Source organism: Podarcis bocagei (genome assembly GCF_964188305.1).
Source record: "Podarcis bocagei genome assembly, chromosome: 8".
In the NCBI taxonomy this organism is placed as follows: Eukaryota; Metazoa; Chordata; class Lepidosauria; order Squamata; family Lacertidae; genus Podarcis; species Podarcis bocagei.
Genome location: NC_138133.1, coordinates 20122876 through 20146932, shown reverse-complemented (window position 1 = coordinate 20146932; position 24057 = coordinate 20122876). Strand labels below are relative to the sequence as shown.

The window sequence follows — 24057 nt, the reverse complement described above, 5'->3', positions numbered from 1 at the left end:
TGCAAGCAATTAGATTTCGAAAAGAAGAATCTATATGTCCTAAAAGTGGAGGCAACCAACGTCCATCCTGACCCACGATTTTTCTACCTGGGACCATTTAAGGACTCAGCCTTGGTCAAAATTTATGTGGAAGATATTGACGAACCACCAGTGTTTAACATACCTTCTAATTTACTAGAAGTAGATGAAGATGCCAGGGAAGGTAGTATCATTGGGCAAGTGGTAGCTCAGGATCCGGATGCAGCAAGGAACATAATAAAGTAAGTCAACTTCCACAAACAGCACAAATAGGCATCAAGTGTGCAATGTCCTTGCATTTCTCTAACAAAAGAAAAAGAAAAAAGGGAGGCATAAAACCTTAAATCTTGCTTAACAGCCATTGTTGAAATCTTGTGATTTGAAGATATTATTGAAGTGCTTACTAATTTCAACAAGGATAGGTCCACAGTACTATAATTATTGCTATTAATGTCATTAGCATTTTATTATTATGTGTTACACTAAGGAGGTCAGAATGGATTATGGATGGTTCTTGCGTGCCACTTTGAGCATTATTTGGAAACGTCACATATAAGTAAATTGGATGAAGGTAGCTCAAAAGTAGTCTCTTATCGAGGCAACTTATAAGGCCAAAATCTTCCGCAGTAAAACTGCAACATGTGACTTCCTACCATTTTTCTAGACTGGTCCATATATCACTTCTTTTTGAATAGTTATGTTTACTTCAGTGGAAATTCACATACCGGTAGCTGTTTTGTTGTTACAGAGTTGTGAATTTCATTATTTGATGCATAACTCAGTAAGAATCTTGGTTCTTCATATTGTGTTTATATTTTAAATGATATGTCCAGTTCATAGATTCATCTATTTCAGTTATAATATTACAGAGCTTTTACATCTGGCATTCAGTTGTTTGGATGTTTGGATTCTGATTTCTTCCCATCTTTTACTGTAAGGTTCAACTCCATTTTGATGTAAAAATATTTAGTAACGTATTTTGGGTAGCACAGCAGTTAGATTTTTTTTTTTGTGTGTGTGTGTGTACTTAAATACTGGTTATAAAGTGCACTATTTTAAACCTCTGTTAAATGTTCAAAAAATTAATTAAAATCACAGTATGACTAGAAGACCAAGAGGCAGCCTGTGTTGTAATTTGACAGATATACTTTGGATCGGCACACTGATTTGGACAGAATATTCAACATCCACTCAGGAAATGGGTCCATATTTGTTTCAAAGACACTTGACCGAGAAGCGGCCCCATGGCACAATCTCACTGTCATAGCAACTGAAATCAGTAAGTGGCAGGTGCATCCTGTTGCATGGTTTTAAGTGTTTCCATATATATATATATATATATCTGCACAATATCACACCCAGTACTGCAACAATATATTCTGGGCAGTATCCAACTAAATAGCTATGAGAGTGCAATGACTTTTAGCTGCACAATGTAACTTCCACACCACCCTAAATCTACTCTGAGTTTCCCCCCAACCCTCTGGAGAAGATTTAGCTGACATGTGGGGAGGTGTGGGGAGAGTAGCAGGTGGGACAATTACTTCATACAGCTAAAAGTTGTTGGGCTAGTGTAAATGTTTTGTTAGACACCCCACACAGGTCACACAATATATGTCCTTTTAAAATTTTACAGATCCATGCAAAACGTATTGTTACAGTTTAACACTTAGACTGCAATTCTATGTACACGTCTCTGGGTGTAAGCCCTGCTGAACCCAGTGGGAGTTATTTCTGAGTAGACATGCATAGGGTTACATTGTAAATCGTAAAAGAGAAGATGCTGTTTATAGAACCACCCAGGGGTTGAAATGGTCTCTTGTGTGTTACTGTAGTTTTTATCAGGGGGTTCAATAACAACACCTAATATATCCTCTTATGAGATGGTTCCCCAGTCAATATTTAGAGGCCCTTTCGTGTATCTTTCTTGAGAGGACTAATAGATCTATTGCCAAACTGGTAGCAAAATATGTGTATGTTGTCATGTCTCTTAGATCTGCTCAACACTCTCTCTCACTCACTCACTCAATCTCTCTCTCTCACTCTCTCAGTTCTATTCTGGCTGTGGGAGGTAGAGAAAGAGTGATGAGGTTGCTGTGGTGCTAATACATTGACAGAGCCAATTTGGTATTCTCACAGATGTGTTTGCACTGCATCAACCTTGTTTCTGCCTTATCCCACCTCCTCTGATTCTCAGTATGGAGCAGTCACATGCATGACCATAGGTCATGTGAACAGTGGCTCCCCACCAAGCCACCCACAACTGGTAAACAGCCCAAGAGTTTCAGCAATAAATTTATTTCCTTCTGAAAAATAAAGTCTCTGGCAGATGAAGATACAGGGGAAGGTTGGAACCCCAAACACCAGCCTTGCTCTGTTTTCAGATATAATGCACAAAACCTTGGTGACTTCATATATCTCCTTTCTTGGGAATGGAGAATTCCCCAAGTGGGAAAGTCTTCTGATCTGTGAAGGTACACTTTGGGCCCTCAGGCAGGAGACTACCGGGTCCCTGAGAAGGCAGAGCTTTGAACGTAGTAGTAGTGCAGAGAAAGTAAAAAGGGGGCAGGTTAGGGAAGCTCTGGTGGGCTAGCAGCTCAACGACTTGCTGGGGAGAGAGTAGGGATGGGCTGTGCTTGTGTCCTCATCTCTAGCTGAGATTCAGGTAACAGCCTTAATAAATAACAAGATGAAAGATAAAACAACAACAACAACAAGGTAACAGCCTTGTTAGACTTCAATTCCATTCCCCTGCTCTGCATATGAATGTACACATACACCCTTTGTTCCTTGACCCGCCCCTCCAGGATTTTGGGAAAACTTGGGATGGCTTTTAAAAAATATAAATTATGTACTATACAGTCGTGCAAAACTTGGGGTTCTGCCAGATATGCTGTTTCCTCCCTCTGGCAAGGTGGGTGGTTTTTGCTACATAAGGATCAGCACTCACACTGCAACATCAGAAATAGTGGGAATTATGGTATAAGATTGTGGCTATTGTTTCTGTTTCAGGCAACCCCAAGCAAAGTACCCAGGCTCCCATTTTCATCCGGATTTTAGATATAAATGACCACGCACCAGAATTTGCCAAGTATTATGAAACTTTTGTTTGTGAAAATGCAAAAGCGGGACAGGTAAATGCATATTTACTGTTACCAACAAACTTGTAGATGAAATCTCAACACTTTCTGCACTTAGATCAATCCATAGTGGCAGTCTGACCCATGCTTGATTGGTAGAGATGGGGGAAAGGGTCATATTTTTGAATCCCCCTAATTCACACATTTGTTTGTCTAAGCATTTTGATTTCATCTCTTTTATAGCTGGCCACACTGACTATTTGATAAAAGGCAGTATGTAAAATTACGATAATAATTGAATACGTGTGCTCCTTTGAGAGGAAGAGTGGGATATAATTACTACTACTGCTACTACTACTACTACTACTACTACTACTACTAATAATAATAATAATAATAATAATAATAATAGACATAACAACATCTTATGACTGTGGAAAAAGAGTTACTGAATTAATTGTTCCATTCTATAAACCAGTGGTTGCCAATTAGCTAAGCACTGCAGACCCCCCTGTTTTTCAATGGCCAAACCATGGATTCCCTACTTTTCAAAATTTTGATATCTCTATGGTAGTTATCTATTATAAGAAATAATAATTATAATGCGAATGGTGCCTTGGACTCCCTGGGGTCCGCAGACCACCAGTTGGGAACTACTGATCTAAACTGATATGTGTCTAAGGCAGGGGTAGTCAACTTTTTATACCTACTGCCCACTAATGCATCTTTCTGGATGGTAAAATTTCCTTACAGCCCACCAGTGCTTGATGGAAGGAGGATTCAGCTTGTGCCATAGAACCCCCTACCACTCACCTGGAATCCTGAAACGCCCACTAGTGGGCAGTAGGGACCAGGCTGACAACCCCTGGTCTAAAGACTATACAGTCGTACTTTGGACTTAGTACTCGGATGTTTTGACTTCCAAACGCTGCAAACCCAGAAGTGAGTGTTCCAGTTTGTGAACGTTCTTTGGAACCTGAACATCCGACGGGGCTTCCACAGCTTCTGATTGGCTGCAGGAGCTTCCTGCAGCCAATCAGAAGCCACACTTTGGTTTCTGAATGTTTTGGAAGTCGAATGGACTTCCAGAACGGATTCCGTTCGACTTTCAAGGCACAACTGTATAGATTTTGACTATCATCTAACTAATGCAGACTGCTGTGGGGTTTTTTGTCAGAAGCAAAAGCATGAAGGCAAGACTTCTTTTTTAAAAGGAGTTCTACTTTCTTGATATTTCAATGTTACTGCATATGACACAAATCTGTATTCAAGGCCCAAGCATTAGTATCTGGGTCCATTTTGCCTACCCAAGATGCATCCACACCAAAACCGCTGAAGGGAAAATATTGCAGCTTGAAAGAGACCTAGGCTTGATGAGGGGTTTCAGGGGGTGTATCCAGTGCCAGGCAGGTAATCAATATCTGCCTCAGGGTGAACAGGTAGAATTACATGCTTTGGCTAAAATTACTTTGATACTTCGTGTATATTTTTCAGGGTAAAGCCAAAGGGTTAGTTAACAATAAGCATGGGGGAGGCTTTTGATTCAGTTCACATTTAAAGATGAACCAGCCTAACTCTCTGAAACAAAGCACAAACCATAACACAGCCACCCTTCAGAATTTGCACTTTTCCTAATACTTGGATAACAAAACTGCATGGACAGTGTCTCAATCCTAATAAAGACACATGCACAATATTACTATTTAAACTTAGTTCCAAAATGCACATCACCATAAATAAATGCCAATTTGCTGTGCATCAATGGTGCCCCGAATCCAACACCTTAGATTGCCAAGTTACTGTACTGTGTGGTTAAAAAAAAAAAGGTAAAAGGTGTGGTATGAACAGTCCACATCCTTCTTTTTGCATCTCATGATATAGTAGTCAAATAAGATTCCTATGCTTTGCCTTTATTGTAGACATTCATTGTGTACTAACCAGTGTGAGAGAGCCAGTGTGGTGTAGTGGTTAAGAGCGGTAGTCTCGTAATCTGGGGAACCGGGTTCGCGTCTCCGCTCCTCCACATGCATCTGCTGGGTGACCTTGGGCTAGTCACACTTCTCTGAAGTCTCTCAGCCCCACTCACCTCACAGAGTGTTTGTTGTGGGGGAGGAAGGGAAAGGAGAATGTTAGCCGCTTTGAGACTCCTGAAGGGGAGTGAAAGGCGGGATATCAAATCCAAAACTCTTCTTCAAATCCAAATGCATCGTCTTCACTTAATTATTAGTGGAAAGGTTATGGTCTTCAAGTCTTGGAAAAACTGAAAGGCAGGATATTGCCCTTCACAGCTTCATAATAGCCCATGGTTATACTTGCTCAATTGCAGTGTTAGGCAACACAGAGTATCAGACATTAAATAGATGTTTAATGATACAGCATCTCCAAGTGACTCCAGCTCAATTCTTATTTAACATGAGAGGTAGGGTTGCTGATATCCCTTGCTTCTATTTCGTGCTGCTCTGGGAATGCACAGAAGTGTAAAAACAACATGGAGTCCAAGGCTGGATGCAGGAGGTATGATTTGAGTGGTTTCCCCTATGGTTTATGTAATTGCAATGAAGGCAGGAAGCAGCAAACACACTGGCCCCGTAAGCCTCAGACCCTTAACAGTGCAACAAATGTACAGGCCTGATGTACACAAAGTTTTTTGAAGTGTTGACTACAATAGATGCATCTCGCTAGTATAGCTTTGTTTTTCCGTTATGCATAAATTTACACTGCCGCTGCTTCAGCGAGAAACCAACTTTCTTATTCTTAAATACTGAAGCCACAGATAATGAGACACCACACTAGAAAAACATCTTCGCAAGTAAAACGGATAAATTAGACATTCCCCCTCCCCAATACACACACACACATATAGGTGATGGCACTTAACAGCCACACAATGACATAGGAACTGCAAACGTCCATTAACATTCCCTACATTTTCAGAGTGAAGGTGGAAATACTTGTAGCTCACTTACTTAAAGGTACAGTGGTACCTCGGGTTAAGTACTTAATTCGTTCTGGAGGTCTGTTCTTAAACTGTTCTTAACCTAAAGCACCACTTTAGCTAATGGGGCCTCCTGCTGCCACCACACTGCCGGAGCACGATTTCTGTTCACATCCTGAAGCAAAGCTCTTAACCTGAGGTAATATTTCTGGGTTAGCGGAGTCTGTAACCTGAAGTGTCTGTAACCTGAAGCGTCTGTAACCCGAGGTACCACTGTACATGAAACAACATTTGGGACCTCATGATCAATCATAGTTTATCATGGTGGAAATGAACTGCTGTGAACCATGACTGTTCCTATGCTCCTGTGAGTCAGATGGCTCTCATATCAGCTATGCCACACTGACTTACACATTTTAATATACATCTGCTCCTCATGTGACATAAAATTCTCCCTACCACTGGGATGATGAAGCTCACATTATGAAGCTCACCTAAGGGTAGTTTGGGAATCTTCAGTGGCTAAGTCAAAAGGCTCATCCACACTCCCATTAGCCTTGTTGCTTTCCCCTGGGGAAACCTGTGGTTTAGTGCTGAATCCAAACAAATGCCCATCAGGTTTTCTGCACATTGCTCTTTATTCCAATTTAGTGCTCAAGGTTTTCCAGGAGGAAGCAATGGGGCAAAGCTCAGAACTGTGCCTAGGAACCACATGGCAAGTGGAAAACCCATGCTTTCTAGGCATAGAACAAGCGGAAATGTGGATGAGCAGAAAGTATCACAAGATGTGTGACTCAAAGCCCTTCCACATATATCATAAATAGTGGTATCATATATATCATATATAGCAGCATATATCATATATAGTGGTATGGCTGCTGGGGTGTGTTTTTTGGGTGTGGGTGTGGTTGGAGTCTGACAAATAACATTCATCAGCTAGTATTCCAGAATATTGTACCAGCTCCACCCGTTCCTTTTTTTATACTGAGGGGGGAAAACCTGACTTTTGTGAAAGAGCCAGAATCGATCCTCAATATTTACATTTGTGTGGCATCTGTACAAGCATTGTCCCAGATTGTGTGTAGAGGCAGTGGCATCGCAACGGGGGGTGGGGGCGGCGTGCCCCGGGTACCATGTCTGGGGGGACAACAAGAAGGCAGCCTGCGGGGGCTCGCCCCGCTGCGGTGGCACGAGCAGCCATCGCGCCGCTGCAGCCACATTGTGGAGGATCCTCCATTCGTGGATGCAGCCACAAGCAGAGGATCCTGGTGCCAGTGGCAAACCGCTATGTACAGCGCATGTGCGACATCGCATGCATGCTCTGTACATAACGACGATGCCCATGCGCTGTACATAGCGGTTTGCCGCCGGCGCCGCTCAAGCGCCATATGGACAGCGGTGGGATCCCTCCGTCGCCACTGCAGCCGCATGTAGAGGATCCTTCGTTCATGGCTGCAGCCACGAGCAGAGGATCCCGGTACTGTCCATAAGGCGCTGGAGCGCCGCCGCTGGCAAACTGCTATGTATAGCGCATGTGCGGCACCGCTCAGTTGCGTTGTACGTAGTGACACTGCACATGCGCCCTTCGTAGCGATGCCCCACCCTGGGTATCACGATGCCTTCGTTCGCCCTTGTGTGGAGGGGTTGGAATGTGGTTCAGCTTTCATTTAAAGTTGATCTTACCTAATTTACCCTTTCCAGAACCAGGGCTTTTTTTCAGCAGGAACTTGCCGGAACTCAATTCCTAATGGCTATTGCCATTCTAAGAGAATGAGGGAGGTGTTAATTGTGAATTCTGGCACCTCTTTTTCTAGAAAAATAGCACTGTCCAAAACTATATGCACAGTGAAACATAGCAATCCTTCAAAATTCCCACATCACCAAATATGACACTGCAGTTCCCCAGCCATGTGTACAAAAATGCATATAATAGGTTAAAGAGTTTACAAAAAATGCACATATTCATGAAAATAACACAAAACATATCATGTTAGGAGAAAATGCTTTGTGGAAATGTGTACATTAGGCCACATTGCTTACTATTGTCTATATTGGGAGAAAATCACACAAAAACGCAGATGAATTCCCATGAGGACCTTTAAATGATGATTTCAAACTGATGTGGAAATGTGGAGAAGTGAATTTAATATTGGGAACATGAGAAAACTGAGAGAAACCATAACCAACAGATTCACCCATCCCACACTGGGGGGCCTAAGAGCCTTATGATAAATTGTTAGAATTTGTCTTCTAGTTAGACATTTTCTCCTTGCATTCCTCAAGGCAGTAATTGCAGGGATCTAATTACATCCCTTTTTAATTAACTTGCTTATCTTAGTTTTGTTGTTTTGCAGGCCTCTACAAAGGGGAAGTTTTCTCTTGCTGTTTTGATGCTTATATGAGAAGACTTTTCCTGTACACTTCAAGAAAAATTGCAGGGCTTGATCATGACACAGAGGTTGAAAATGCTGACAGCTATTTGACCCCCTACCCCCTCATCTAAGCTGTTGTACTTGCCATTTTTGCTGCAGGGGGAATTAAACAGGTAGCAGCGACTCTGGAAAAAGACAAAATCAACAATTCAAATAAAGGATCAGCTTTGACAATAAGGTTGTTTTATGAAGCATGGAGGATTGTGGAAACATATTCAAAATGTGTGTTGCCAAGTGCAATATATTTCTTCATGGTCCTGCCACAACTACATTATGTGGGTGGATGACTCACAGAGGAGTTTTTTCACCCTTCTTCTTTCTCTCTATTGCAACAGGAAAGCCTTATCTACAAAAATAGAGTTATGCAGTGAGCAGGGAATGACACTTTCTGGTGATCTTCTATTAAGATTTATGAGAGAATTTTTGGTTTTTTAAAACTCACTAACTTGCCTAAAAATAGCCTGTTTATGAGAGATAGATAATTTCACCCAGAAACAATTTTTCATGCTTGCCTTGTGGACACCGTCCTAAGTTTTGGGTCATTTCTTGCCAAGAGGTGTCAGTGAAAATGCATTAACATCCCATTTCACCTGTTCTGTGGCTTACTCATAGAATACACAATTGCTGCAGCTAAACCCAGGTGACCGCTGACTCCAAGATGAAGATCTGTGTATTTATATCCAGAGCTGTTTATAGTCCATGCTGTTGTTACTGTTGGCTGTTGTTATTTTTTTAATGTGAAATGATGTGTAAAGTAATCCTAATTCAGCACCAAGGAAAGTCAATTCTTCAATTTCCACATCAAATGAATTTGCATCTTTTATTCCACATAATTGCGTCTGCTTTTTGTTTTATTTTACTGTCTTGCATAATTGGCTCTGGGTTTGCTAGTCAGGCAGAGGAAGTGACAAGGAGCTATGCAGGGGACAGAAGCACCCCCTCCTTCGCCTAGAAACCTTTCTGAATATGCAAACCCTCTGATTCCCAAGATTTTAGCAAGCCTTGCCTTCCATGAGCAGCAGACAGCATGGCAGGTCTGTGCCACTCATCTGGTCTTCCTCTGTTTGCATCACTGCTGTATGCTGGGAGCAGAAAGGTTGGCACAATGAAAACACACTGGCAGGTATGCTGGATTGGCATTCCTCTCCATCGCAGTATGCAACAATGACAGAAACAGAGGGAGTTCAGGTGAGCAGCTCAGCCCCATCAAGCCATCAACTACTGCCCTTCACATTTCCACATAGATCGTCACAGCCATGAAGACTGGAAACTTGCTCCTGTATTTTTAAATGGAACCTGATGCTCAGCAAACGAAATTCTAGACCCAATAAACATTCTTCAGGTTTCCTCCACTGAATTGCAGCATACACCCAGTACTAAAGAGACTCTTATTTTCCCCCTTACTTGGTCCTTCACCAGTTAAGAAGCTCTGTCTTTTGAACATCATTTAGTGCATGAGTGTCTATGTGTTGAATGAAGTCTTAAAGACTGCAAGGGCCCCTACACACAGATAATGGTTCTTATGCTTGTAGGATCATTGTTATTGTAAGCATTTATGCCCCATCCTTCCTAATGCCTGTAAGCTGCTTCCTCCTCCTTCGTCTCAGTATTGCCCTTGTAGAACAGCAGGGAGGAACCAACTAGAATTACTTGGCTCCACCTGTCATTGCCTCAGTCTCCAACAGCTGTTTGGGCTACCTGCACTGCATCCCACTAGACTTGAGGGGAACCAGCCACCACTGAAAAGACCAATTTCATAGGCAGGAACATGAAACGAGGACTATTTATTTATTTATTTATGGGGGTGAATGCTTGCTAAAGGGGTTCTTGTAATGTGGTGGGTGTAGACTCTAGCTATTAAGAATCAAATCTGCTCCCATCTTGGGTTCTTGGGGCCAATGAATATGCAACGTTCTTAACCACACTACTTTTATTTGGGAGAAGCAGCTGTGGGGTTCCAATCTGGAACATGTTCCTGATCCAAAGCTGAGCCGCTCACTGGTTTTCTCATTGAAAGCAGTGTTTTCCAAAGTGGGCGAGACCGCCCCCCCGCCGGGGGGGGGGGTGCTAGAACTATCCAGGGGACAGTAGTAGCTTCAAGTGCAATTGGGGGGGCATTGGATAAAAATAAGTGGGCAAAGGAAGCATAAAGAAAGAAGAGAAGAGAATTTTGAACAACTGTTTGTACAATTGTATGCTGTGTACTGATGCTTACTGCCAGGTCAGGCACCATAGCAGGATGGCAACAACACCTCCCCCAGATTCAACAGTTGTGCTAGAGGCGAGGAGTTTTCCAAGGCTTTGGTGAACCATTTTTGGCTTCAGCCAGGCCCAGGAAGTGGATTGCAACTTTACTATGTTGTAGGACGTAGGTAGAAATATAGAAACATAAAAAAACACAAATTTGTCACTGCATCTTTTTGTTTTTTCGCTTAGAGAAGTTGGATTTCCAGGGGCACTGAGTTGTTGTTGTTGTTGTTTTGGAAAGGGGGGGGGCAAGCCAAATAAGTTTGGGAACCTCTGCTCTGAAGCATGGCAGAATATTGGGAACTCGTTCATATATGTACGTATGTATGCATAGACATATAGACACCAAGACATTTCCGTGCATGTTTGGCTTGTAGGATTTCCCTGGCCACTTCCCCATCCTCACTCTCAGCGTTTCATGTCAGCTCTTTTGTCTTTTCAGATAAAGATGAAGTGGACTAGCTTGTCTTTTTGAGTCTGCCAGTATCGCCCTTCAGCTAGCATTGCATAGGGCTTACTTCCCCCCCCCCTTTCCGTCCCCTCGCAGCTCCAGCTGAGCATTCTGCTTCATCCCTGTGACTTGAACAGGGACTTGAAATCTACTTGACAGTGGGTAGTGCATGTGGAGTAGCTGTAATTGTAATGTGAGGCATTAGAAGTGGCTGGAGATTCCAGAAGGTCGCTGTTGAGCTTGCCAATCAGGACTTTGAGTATTATACAGAGCACCAAGGGCTGCCTGCTGAAGCTAAGAGCAAGCCATTGTTTGTGTGCTCGGAGGAGGATGCAAAGTCGAACAACCTGAATTGACATATGGGTGCCACAAATAAATGCATGGGTGAAGGTGGTTTTGCACCTACTGCAGTGGAAAGTGGAAGGCAGGGATTTCCAAGTGTGCAAAGACAGAGATCCTAAGCATCAGGAATACTATTTTGACATAGGAAGGAATTTACTGATCCTCTTATCGAGCAACTCCTTATAAACTTCCAACAAACCCCATGGTTTTCTGCAACACAGTTTGAAAAGAACTGTGCTAGGGCAATAGATACCAAGTATCGAGAAACATTCCCGCATAGGTGTTGTGAGTTGTGCCTTATCCGTAAGCCAATCTCCAGTATGAACTCCACACAACAGTAGTAAAATGCCATTGATCTGGTTCTTCTGAAGTCATTTCAGGTATTTCAGAATTAGAGTGTGAAAAGGTGGTTTTAATTTTCTCACATTTCCCTATGTTTCCTGGCAGCTCATACAAACCATTAGTGCTGTGGACAAGGATGAGCCACCACGTGGACACAAATTTTTTTTTGAGCTGGTGCCAGAATACACAGTCCATCCAAACTTCTCCATCGTGGACAACAAAGGTAGGCTCTAATTATTAGCTCTAGGTGACCTGTTTTCATCCCTGCACGTAAAGATTCCTAATGTGAGTTTCCATTTCTCTTGGTCTTCTGGTTCAGATAACACAGCAGGCGTTATAACAAGAAGGAATGGATACAGCCGGAATAAAATGAGCACCTATGTCCTGCCAGTGGTAATATTTGACAATGACTACCCCATCCAAAGCAGCACTGGCACACTGACTATCCGGGTGTGCACCTGTGACAGCCGAGGGAACATGCAGTCTTGCAATGCTGAAGCTTTGCTCCTTCCAGCGGGTCTTAGCACAGGAGCCCTCGTTGCCATTCTGCTCTGCATCGTGATTCTCCTGGGTAGGTGATTTTGTACCCTTCTCTTGCTTTACATCTGAAAAAAATGATTAAAATGTCCAGACAAGGGGAAGAGGATATTTGACCTAGGGGCCAACTTCTAGTCATTCCTTTTCCCAGACCTGCACAAATCAAGTTAAGAGGTGCTTTAATATGGAGATAGGTTGGCTCAGTTCTGTAAGGTAAAGGACCCCTGGACAGTGAAGTCCAGTCAAATTTGACTATGGGGTGTGGCACTCATTTATGCTTTCAGGCCAAGGGAGCTAGCGTTTGTCTGAAGACAGCTTTTCTGGGTCATGCAGCCAGCAGGACTAAACTGCTTCTGGTGTAACAGAACACCGTGATGAAAGCCAGAGCACACAGAAACGCTGTTTACCTTCCCGCTGCAGCAGTACCTATCTATTTACTCACACTGGCATGCTTTTGAACTGCTAGGTTGACAGGAGCTGGGACAGCGAAATGGAAGCTCACCCCATCGAGAGGATTCAAACTGCCGACCTTATGATCAGCAAGCCCAAGAGGTTCAGTGGTTTAGACCACAGCACCAGCTGCGTCCCAATGCTCAGCTGTGTAGGTCAGCTGTAACCAGCTGATAGTTTAGAGATGTTTTGATACTAGTGAGGGAACATGCAAAACAACATGTTCTACTTGCTGAGACTCAAAATTGCTGTTTTGGAAAAGTAACATAGATTACTCATCCAAAACATACATTGAACATGCTCATTCTTTAAATTGCCGTTTTTGGAAAATGAAAATAGTTCATACATGGGTTCAACAGTACCTCTGTATAACCCACCAGGTGGTTGTGTGCCATCCTATGTCTCTGATCAACAGCCCCAAAGCTCATTGCAAAGAGATCAGGGGAATTCTGACACATTCCCATAGTTCAAATACCAACTGAGATATAAGGATAGTTATATTTAATAATATTGCATACTATCTAACATGCTGAGGGGTGAAAGTCATGATGTATGAGCATTTCTGCCAACATTGACATAGTGGGAAGGGCCTATGTCAGGAATGATCTTTACTTTCTGAGGAACGGCCATGTCTCTGCTTTGCTTGTAGTGACTGTGGACAATGCTGCCTCTTGGCCATGTGTCAGCCTGAAGAGCTGCATCCCATCATCCATTGTGATGTCACAAAGTTAGACCACAATTATTTGCTTGTGTGCAACTTATCAACACTAAGATCAAAAGGAAGAAAGTTTCACCTAGTGGGGTCAAAAGTTGGAAAAAAAGAAGTGCCAGAGGCATCTTAGTTTGATGTAGTTCTGTGCAGCATACAAATTAATCCAAGGTCCAATTCAGGTGGCCTTCTCCCAATTAGTGGTTAATTAACAAAGCTAGAAAAATGAAGATCCCTGCCCTGTCTGAGATCTGTAGTATCGGATTAAGAATTGACACATCCATCTATTTCTGGTCCACATCACTTTCTCGTGTCTTCACCCATAAGTCTACTTCATTCAGTTTCCGAATACATGCAGAATTCAAAAGAAAAACTGTAATAAAATGTACATATAATACATATTTAAATACATATTTTCAAACCTAATGGGCAGCACCCAGTGAACTGGTTCCATTAGTACAAGGATGTATATTTGCACAATGGAACCTCCCCTCTTCTCTTCTCCCCATGCCTCCTTGTGCCCTCCTCAGATCTGCTCTGGAGGCTTGTGGGAACTCCAAAAGATATTTAGCAGGTGCATGGGGAGAGAAGATGGAGGGGAAACATTTGCATGGCGAGGCCCCAGGCCCCACAATTCCCTCAGAAATAAGCACACAGACACGAATATGTTGGGTTAATGGGATAAATTAGGCCCCAACGTTATTGCTTACAGATGTGAGCAGTCTGACTTAGGCAATTGGATGAAGCAAGACTATGTCCTGAATCCTGCCCGTCTGCAGGGTTCCCATAAGGGTCAACCACCGATAGGGGGAGCCCTACGATATACATCAATTGAGTACCCCCAAGGTTACCGATGGGGTCGTGGCATGGCCCTAGCCCATGCCCAGGCTTCGGGCAGGAACCACACCCCCGGATCCTTTAACAGGATGCCCTTAACGTGGAGGGCCAGGCCAGAGGCAACAACTGCCCCTCCCATGACAAGGCTTACTTAATGCCTAACCTTACAAAGTTGTGACGATTGCTACTAGGTAGGCGAAAACCAAATGGTTGGTGCCAGTTTGCCAAGTGGAAAAATTCCTACCTGGCCCCAACAACCAGGCGACTGACATTAGTCATAGCAAGGCCATAGTCAAGCACGCAAGAAAAGAGGGTGGGTGGGCTGGGAGATCTGAGGGAGGAGTTGAATGGAGGCTGCCCTCCCCAGCAAGAAAAGAGGGTGGGTGGGCTGGGAGATCTGAGGGAGGAGATGAATGGAGGCCGCCCTCCCCAGCAAGAAAAGAGGGTGGGTGGGCTGGGAGATCTGAGGGAGGAGATGAATGGAGGCCGCCCTCCCCAGCCACAATGCGGTTTAAATACCACATGGCCATGCCCCCGGCTAACCCGATTGGTCAGCCAGGAGACATGACACGGTGGCTGGGAGTCCTAGTGATGTGGGCAGCATCCCTCTGCCCACAGCCAGGTCACTGGGAGGTCTCGGGTTGCCGCCCGCAACGCAGCCCCCCCCCCAAGGGAGCCATTTTCTAAATACATTTTCTTTCAAAATTTGCATTTTTAGACATACATTATATTTATTTGGGGGTGAGTACTGCTTCAGAACATCCAGGAATGATCTCATCAGGGAAGCATGTCTGGTGCCACCACAACTCTCAGACACCAAGAAACTCTTGCTTACCCATGCTTCTCCTCCCCAGCCCTCTGCAGTTCTGGGGCTTTTCCCAACTTCCCAGAATCAATTTAGGGGCAGGCATGGTAGGAAAGGAGAGGAAGCAAAGCCTTGTTGTGTTAGTGGGACTTGGCACTAGCACAACTGTGGCACTAACTTAGTCATGTTCATCAGTTTCAATGGATCTCCCCTTCAGTAAAAGTTCACTGACTACCACCCAATAATTATAACATCATAGTTTGTTTCGAAGGGCAGAAAGCAACCCATCACCAAAGGAATGTAAGTGCAGCTGAAGATGAACTAAAAGCACCCTGGCTTTTTGCATTGTTTCCTGCTGTTTAATGCAGCAATTAAATTTATGATGAGCTTTTACAAGTTCATAAAAAGTCCCAAATACAAATGCAAAAGAAGCCACTTCTCTAATAAGAGGGCACCTCCTCTAAGGATCATGCTTTTAACTGTTGAAGTATGAAACTTGATGTGTTGCCTATAACAACAACAAAGAAGAGTGCTAAAGGGGGATAACTGAATAGACTGGAGAGCCAGGGAGAGTATTCTTTGTAGTGAAGGCAAAAGGGAAGTGCCAAGGTTCTCCAAAACTTGTTTGTGAAAACAGCATGTGTAGACTAGACCATACACATTTATTAGTCAAATTGCTTCAGCAACATCCTCACTACAATATAACCTTGGTTGAGTCATTTGGTAGCCATGGGCACCAAATGCATGCAGAGGGTTCTGAGAGCAGACCAGCTAGCTTTCCCTCCTAAATGCCAGCATAGGTGCCACCCCACCCCACCTGATGATGCTCATAGGTGCATAGGAAGCTGCCTGATATTGAGTCAGACCATTGGTCTGTCTTGTTCAGTACAGTCTACACCAAGGACCAGAAGTTTCTCATCCATGAGGCTAATTAGCCCCTTGAGGCCTCCCCACTTGGCCCACAAGGCCATTTTGCCCGGACACTGAGGTCTGCCCCGGACACTGAGGTCCAGCACTGAGGGTCTTCTGGCGGTTCCCTTGCTACGAGAAGCCAAGTTACAGGGAACCAGACAGAGGGCCTTCTTGGTAGTGGCACCCACCCTGTGGAACGCCCTCCCACCAGATGTCAAAGAGAAAAATAACTACCAAACTTTTAGAAGACATCTGAAGGCAGCCCTGTTTAGGGAAGCTTTTAATGTTTAATAGGTTATTGTATTTTAGTGTTTTGTTGGAAACCACCCAGAGTGGCTGGGGAAACCCAGCCAGATGGGCAGGGAATGAATGAATGAATGAATGAATGAATGAATGAATGAATGAATGAATAAATAAATAAATAAATAAATATTTTGACTAAGCCATGCCTACCTGACCTACAATGGGGCTGCTCTCCCTGCTTGTTCCACTTGCCGCTGAAGGCAAATGGGCATAATGGTCACGAATCCAGGATTGGCACAGTCCATAAGAAATCCAGTTGCAGCAGACTTATCTTAAACTTGACAATAACTTATAATAAGACAAAACCTTAACACTACATACAGAGCAGAACACCACACCAGAACAAAGAGATAGAAAGAGAAAGTGTGAAACCCAGGCTCCTCCTGACCTGACTATTATAGTCAGCATGACCTTGACACAAAGGATAACAGAACCGGTTTAAACCAGATGTACTCAGCTTCCCAGAAGGAATAACCCAAACATCAAAAACCTTCTGCCTACTTCTTTCACGTTGAAAGAAACCTTCCAGAACACTCTTGAACTAAGTAGAATAAGAAAGAAACATCAGACCAATACAGTCATACCTCGGGATAGCTTTGGAATAAGTATTTTCGGGTTTTGCGCTGCGGCTACCCGGAAGTAACGGAGCGCGTTACTTCTGGGTTTCACCGCTCGTGCATGCACAGACGGTCAAAATGGCATCATGCACATGCCCGGAAGCAGTGAATCGCGACCCACGCACGCACGGACACGGGTTGCGTTTGCTTCTGGATGTGAACAGGGCTCCGGAACGGATCCCGTTCGCATCCAGAGGTACCACTGTATTTTCTGTACCAAGAAATGCAAGCTGACAGTACTCGCCATACCCTGTTCCATTTACACCTGACTAAACCCTTTACACATTACCCACCCCCTCACCTATCCCCGCACAGCTTGCCACAAACCCTTTTAACGGAGGGGCAGGCACTCTGGAAAATGGTTTTCTGAATCATCTCCCTCCTCCATTAAACCCTGCCATATCAATGTTTAATAGAGGGAGAGAAGCACCTCACAGAGCACTCTGCTAAACCATTCTGTGAAGTGCCTTCCCCCTCCATTGAACCTTATGCAGTTGCATTTAACAAAGGGTGGGAGGAGCTTCACAGAGCAGTTTGCCAAAGTGCGCTCTGCTTTCATGAAACCTCGCTGCGCACATGTGCAGCCAATCCTCCTCCATTAAACAGTTCCAACATGCTAGAGTTGGTGTGGCCACCAACTGGCAAACTACAGCATGATGACAGCCTTACATTTTTATGTATAGAGGGAAATATAGGATGCTGAGTGTGATGCAGGTAAAAAAAACCCCAAAACTGGCTCAGTTCAAATAGCAATTTGAATTTTCCAGAGACCTACAATCTGCTGATTGTCAGATCATCATAAGTCCCTTTCAAAGTACGGTAGGGGGATTCTGTAGATGGCAAAAAGGTCAACTGTCTCCTCCCACCTCTCAAACTTAGCTCAGACTAACACATTTCTCCACCCCATTCTATACCGACAGGCAATGGCTCTCCAGGATTTCAGACAAGAGTCTCCTCCAGCCCTCTCAGCCCTGCTGGGGATTCAAGCTCGATTCTTCTGCATGAAAAGCAGTTGCTTTGTTACTAAACTGCATCACAAACAATATTAGCCTGAAGAGGGCACTGTGCATATGTAGATGTGCACCTATATGGCTCCTTCAGGGGGAAGGGGGACCTTTTTCAGTGTTATTGTTCCATGGAAGGAGTCTGTGCACACAAATTGACACCGATTGCACATCAATATCTAGTGAGACTGTCAGGACTCACTTCAGGACTTCAACAGATAAATCCTATGGTTGCATACTCATACGTCTGATTGAATTCAGTGAGCTTTACTCCTGATAAGCATGTACAGTTATACTTTGGAAGTCGAACAGAATCCATTCTGGAAGTCCGTTCGAAGGCGTGGCTTCCAATTGGTTTCCGATTGCACAGACGCGCCAGAAACAATAGTGGAAGCCATGCCAGACATTTGGCTTCCAAAATAAAAAATAAAAAAATTGAAAACCGAAACACTCATTTTTGGTTTTCGATCATTCGGAAGCCAGAACGTTCGACTCCCAAGGTGTTCAGGAGCCGAGGTACAACTGTATATCATTGAAGTCCTAGGTCCCATTAATTTTAATGGGAGAGTCAAGCACACACCTATTGTGATCAATGAAGCTTTCAAACTGCTTTGTCTAGGTGATGCCCTTTTAATTTGCTTTCCAGTATCCACCTGCTTTTCTAGCCTGATATTTATTTATTTATTTATTTGAAATTCTATACCGCTTTTTATTTTTAATAAATATCTCAAAGCCGTTTGTCTGTTCCTTACTTGTCTTTGTTTGCTCCCAGTTTTAGTCGTGCTGTTTGCCGCAATGAAGCGGCAGAGGAAGAAAGAGCCCTTGATCATTTCCAAGGATGATGTCCGAGACAATATTGTGACCTATAATGATGAAGGAGGTGGCGAAGAAGATACTCAAGCCTTTGACATTGGCACACTAAGAAATCCCGAAGCCAGAGAAGAAAGCAAAATGAGGAGAGATGTGATGCCAGAAACTATCTTCCAGATAAGGAGAACTGTGCCACTGTGGGAGAACATTGATGTCCAAGATTTTATCCATCGAAGGCTAAAGGAAAATGATTTGGATCCAACGGCACCTCCTTACGATTCTTTAGCAACATATGCGTATGAAGGGAACGATTCTATAGCAAATTCGCTTAGCTCTTTGGAATCACTCACTACAGATGGTGGCAACCAAGATTATGATTATCTCAGTGACTGGGGACCTCGGTTTAAAAAGTTGGCAGATATGTATGGTGGAGATGAGAGTGACCAAGACTGACATCCCGATCCAGGGATTCCAAGTGCAGATGAAAGGTTCCATGTGGTGAGCCAGATTTGCCCCATCCTTCTCAATGACAATGGCTCTGTGTGTCCAGCCCCAATAAATATCTGCAGAGCATTCCTCAAGGTTGTAGAGAATGGGAGCAATTCTACATAGAAGGAAGGGGCTTGCGTGCTTACACTGGAGACCAGGCAGCCTTGGATCATGGCCTAATAATAGCATTTTGTGACTTGGTCAGTGTTGATGGGATTAATGCCTCTGTATCTAAATAAAAGTGGCCTACATTCTCTTACTTGGAAAAATACAAAAATAGGTGTTTGTCTTAGTAAGGGTTTGCTTAACAAGTCTACGTGAATGAAACTGGTTAGATTTTATAATTGCTATTTTAAGACAAAACTATATTTCACCCTCTCTGCCTAAGATGTTGGAAAGAAGATACTCAGCACTTATGAAAAGATACCTAAAAAGGCTTTTTGTGCCTTTAATAAACAAGTTGGAAAGTATAACTTTTTTTTCTAAAGGAACACTTTGCTTCACTTTTCCTACGGCTGTCTGGGACGATATGTACCCATCTTATAATCTGATTACACCTTAAAAATAAGAATGAATATTACTGCCATATTTATTGAGTAAAAGAATGTCTGTGTGTTGATTCATGATATTTTTATATATGTATATTTATATTTTTGTATTTTTATTAAATAAATTAGTATTGATAAATGAATGGCTGGTTTCATTTGCTCAGTATGTGGGACGCTTGAGTCAATGATAGGAAGTGCATATTTTAGCCTTTCCCAACCCAACCTGGTGCTCTTCACACGTATTGGACTATGACTCCCACAGCCCTGGCCAGCGTGACAAATGGTAAGGGATGTTGGGAGTTAATCAACCAAATCCAAAATATCCAAAGGTCACCAAACTAGGCCAGTGTGTTGTAACTATTTGTGGGAGGCAGGTTGCTTTTCTTTTCAGATGTATGAATTAGATGTAAATAGTTCCTGTTCTCAGGATATCCCGAGAATGATTGGACTGTGTTGTGGAACTCTCCACTTTGTCTAGCAGAGACCAATAACAGGTAGCAAAGCAGAAAGGATTTAATTTTGCACAAAAATGGTGTTCCATCTACCTGTCTGTGCAGACAATTGAGCCTATCTGCAGGTCACATTTTTTTAAATACAGTGGTACCTCGGGTTACATATGCTTCAGGTTACATACGCTTCAGGTTACAGACTCTGCTAATCCAGAAATAGTGCTTCAGGTTAAGAACTTTGCTTCAGGATAGGAACAGAAATCGTGCTTTGGCAGCGCGGCAGCAGCAGGAGACCCCATTAGCTAAAGTGGTGCTTCTGGTTAAGAACAGTTTCAGGTTAAGAACAGACCTCCGGAATGAATTAAGTACTTAACCTGAGGTACCACTGTAGTTTCCCCCAGTGTTTTTTTTTTTTTTTCCTGGGGGGACTCATTACTGGCACTTTTTTTTTCTTAGAAGAAAAGCACTGGTTTTCCCACAATGTGATACACACATCTTTGATTCCAACAGACCCCTGTGTGTCACCCAATTACAAGTGTCCCCATCCAGCTTGCCCCACTTTTATGCAATTTTTATAGCCAACCTTAACTATGCATTTTGGGATCTATATCTCCCTGTCGTCCACTAAGTCCTCCCTAACTTCCTTTGTTCTTCTAACTGTCAGTTAGCACAATCTACTTAACACATAACTCAGCCACAAGCTTCATCCATTCATTACCTTGCATTTAAGAGAGTTTCCTGTTGTTGTCTGGAACAAGGTGTTCAGAGAAGCAACTGTTAGCTGCTTACAAGCTGGTGTTGCATTTCTCAGGAACAGGCCCTAGATTTAGCCTGGGGCATTTTCATCTCTATCTTAACTATTATTTCCTCTTTAGCTCATTTCATTCTTTCCTCCTCTCTCTTTGATATTAATATTTTATTTGGTTTCAAGATTCAACATTACATTTTGACACTCAGTAATTATAATTCTGTTCTGCAACACTAACGACTTCCCTCTCACCCATCTTCGATGTTTAGAAGTCATTTAGCTAATTTCTCCTGACCAGAGTGCCTCTATTTTCCAACACAATTCCAACCCCCCTGTGAGGACAGAACATCAGGTGACAATATTTTATCCTGCCTTTTCACTATGTAGTTCAGGACCATACATGATTCTCCCTCTTCACTCCCCACATACTTTTATTCTCACAACCAGAACCTCTTTACGATTGAAGGCCCCAGAAACTGAGAGTTGTATCCAATGTTGCTTCTACCCAGAGTAGACACATTGATATTAATGGACTTGACTGACTTAGGTCCATTAATTTCAGTGTATGTACTCTGAGTAGACTTTAGGGATACAACCCTTAATGTTCATTTGAGGCACATATTTTCCCCTCCTTTTCAGCTTGGGCAATGTCGATCATAGCCTCTTCCAAGTGTGATATGTGAGACAATTGCCCATTTCCTTAAAAAAAGAAAAGAAAAAAGAAGAAAAAAAAAGGTCTCATCCCTTTGAGGCAAATTGGACTGTGAGAATGTGATTAGTCCAAGGTCAAAAACTGGGCTTCAGTGTTTGAAAGTCACATGCTCTGAGACACATTCAGTTACTCGATGGGAGCAGTCTACATAATTGCTCTACTTAATGAAGAGGATAAAATCCTCTGGTTCCACCTTCAGAGTGGGTGGAACACTTTATGTTATCTCATATAAACAGCACACAGGCAGAATCAGAAGGCAGCAATGACCCTGCAGTAATCTTGCCATAAACATCTGGGGTACCGGTTGTCACGAGTGAAAATATTGGCCTAATAAAATACAGAAAACCCAACAGAAGCTTGGGAAAACATTACTAGTGGGCCAAAAAAAAGGGGGGCAGCTCAAAGTGCTAGAAATTAGATTTATTCCAGGCCTGGCATATTTGGAAACAAGTCTTTCTTGGGGGAACATTTCCAGCAGCCATTTTCATAAATACATCTAATTTCTAGCACTTGGGAGTTTTTCCATTTCCCCTCTGATAAATTCTGATAAATTCTAGACCAGCCTTCCTCAGCTTAAACATGTGAGGAAGAAGAAGAACCTGTTTAGAGAGTCGGTGGCATCGCAAGGGGGGGCAGGGGGGCAGTGCACCCTGGGTTCTCCGTTCACAGCTGCAGCCACAAGCTGAGGATCCCGCCACTGTCCATACGGCATTCGAGCGGCGCTGGCGGCAAACTGCTATGTACGATGCATGCACGGTGTCGCACACATGCACTGTGTGTAGCAATGCCACACATGCTCTGTACATAGTGGTTTGCCACCAGCGCCGCTGGAGCACTGTACGGACAACAATGGGATCCCTCCTCCCCAGCTCGCCATAAGCGGCTCCTGTTTTGCTGCTTTACAGTGAGCCAGGGAGGGGCGGATGGGACCCACGGCTCCCCCTCCCTCCTTCCCTCCCTGGCTCGCTGTAAGTGGCTCCGGCTTTGCCGAAATTGAGCCAGGAAGGGAGGGAGGATGGACGAGAGCTGTGGCTCCCAAGAGGACGAGCTGTGCAGCTTTGCCAGTGCCTTGGCAAAGTGGCATAGCTCCCCCCCCCTTCCCCTGATGGCTCGGGGTACTTGGGAGTCATGGGGTGGGGGCACAGAGGCGTAGGAAGAGGGGCGGACATTTGGCACCCACCCGCAACTCCCAAGCCTACCCCGAGCTGTTGATGTGGGGGGAGGGGTGACCCAAAAAAAATCCGCACCGGGTCTCACCTGGGCTTGCTACACCTCTGTAGGGAGTTAGGGACATGCACACTGTCTGAACCCAAGAATGCCAGGTGAGCCTGTTCTGTTTCCCATCCTTTGCGCATTGATAGGAAGGTTTCAGGTGGGCTGAACATGCTTAGAAGCTGTCTCATGATCAGAAACCTTGATAACTTGCTTGGGAGACCTTTTTAGACCTTTGCACTAAGAATGTGGAAGTCAGGGATGGAGTGGATTAGGAGGTTGGGGTCAGGAGTATGGACGCCAGAAAATTCCTACAGAAACAGAAATGGTTGGTCTTTACTTATTTGTCCTTCATCCATAACAAAAATCAATTTGGTGAGTACAATGGATGTCTGTCGATGCATACATAACTATGCTTCTCCCTCCCATTTGCACTGTGTTTCCTTTCCATTGAAATGCATAGGTTGTCATAAAGTAATGACAACGTAACTTACAAACTTGAGTTATGGAAGTTATGCAATTTATCCACAGTGGACAGAAAGACAAGTAACATAGTTTTTGGCAGAAGAACTGCAGCAGAATGGAAACAGTGCTGCGGGTGATGAATACAAGGCAGAACAAAATAATAATAATCAATGTCTTCTGATATCCCTAGTCAGGACACAACCTTTTCCCCCTGTCTGTTCTAGCTCAATGCCGTAAAAGGACTAATATCCACTACGTAGGCTATGACACAGTTTATAGGTTGTGTGTATGAAACATTCCTTTCTCCCATACTTATGCCTTCAGCATGGGTTGTGAGAAAGACTCTCCTCCCTGCAAGAGAGGGGAGTGGTTGTGGCCGGGAACCGGACTCCGACTCAAGCAGGGGGCGTTTGCCCCCTGCCTCCCACTCACCTGGCTGGCGCCCACGCCCTCGGCCAGGCACCCAACCAGGTGCCTTCAAGGGGGGGGGGTGCGTGTACAGCAGCCTAAATTGCTGCGGCACCAGCCTCCAGCCCTCACTTTTCATTGTCCCATCGCGAGTCAACCACCCTCCACTCCCTTAGAGCAGGGTTCCAGTTTTCT

General features: G+C 43.8%; 1 protein-coding gene across 1 annotated transcript in view; it reads left to right on the top strand.

Moving 5' to 3' along the window:
* CDH9 (cadherin 9) overlaps nt 1-19931 on the top strand; it is a 134560-nt gene extending 114629 nt beyond the window's left edge. Inside the window, exons 7-12 of the mRNA XM_081206327.1 lie at nt 7-260; nt 1161-1297; nt 3031-3152; nt 11953-12070; nt 12167-12418; nt 18794-19931. Coding sequence (XP_081062453.1) covers nt 7-260; nt 1161-1297; nt 3031-3152; nt 11953-12070; nt 12167-12418; nt 18794-19284 — 1374 coding nt within the window. The 3' untranslated portion in view covers nt 19285-19931. The remainder of the gene's footprint in view (nt 1-6; nt 261-1160; nt 1298-3030; nt 3153-11952; nt 12071-12166; nt 12419-18793) is intronic.
* The last annotated feature ends 4126 nt before the right edge of the window (nt 19932-24057 follow it).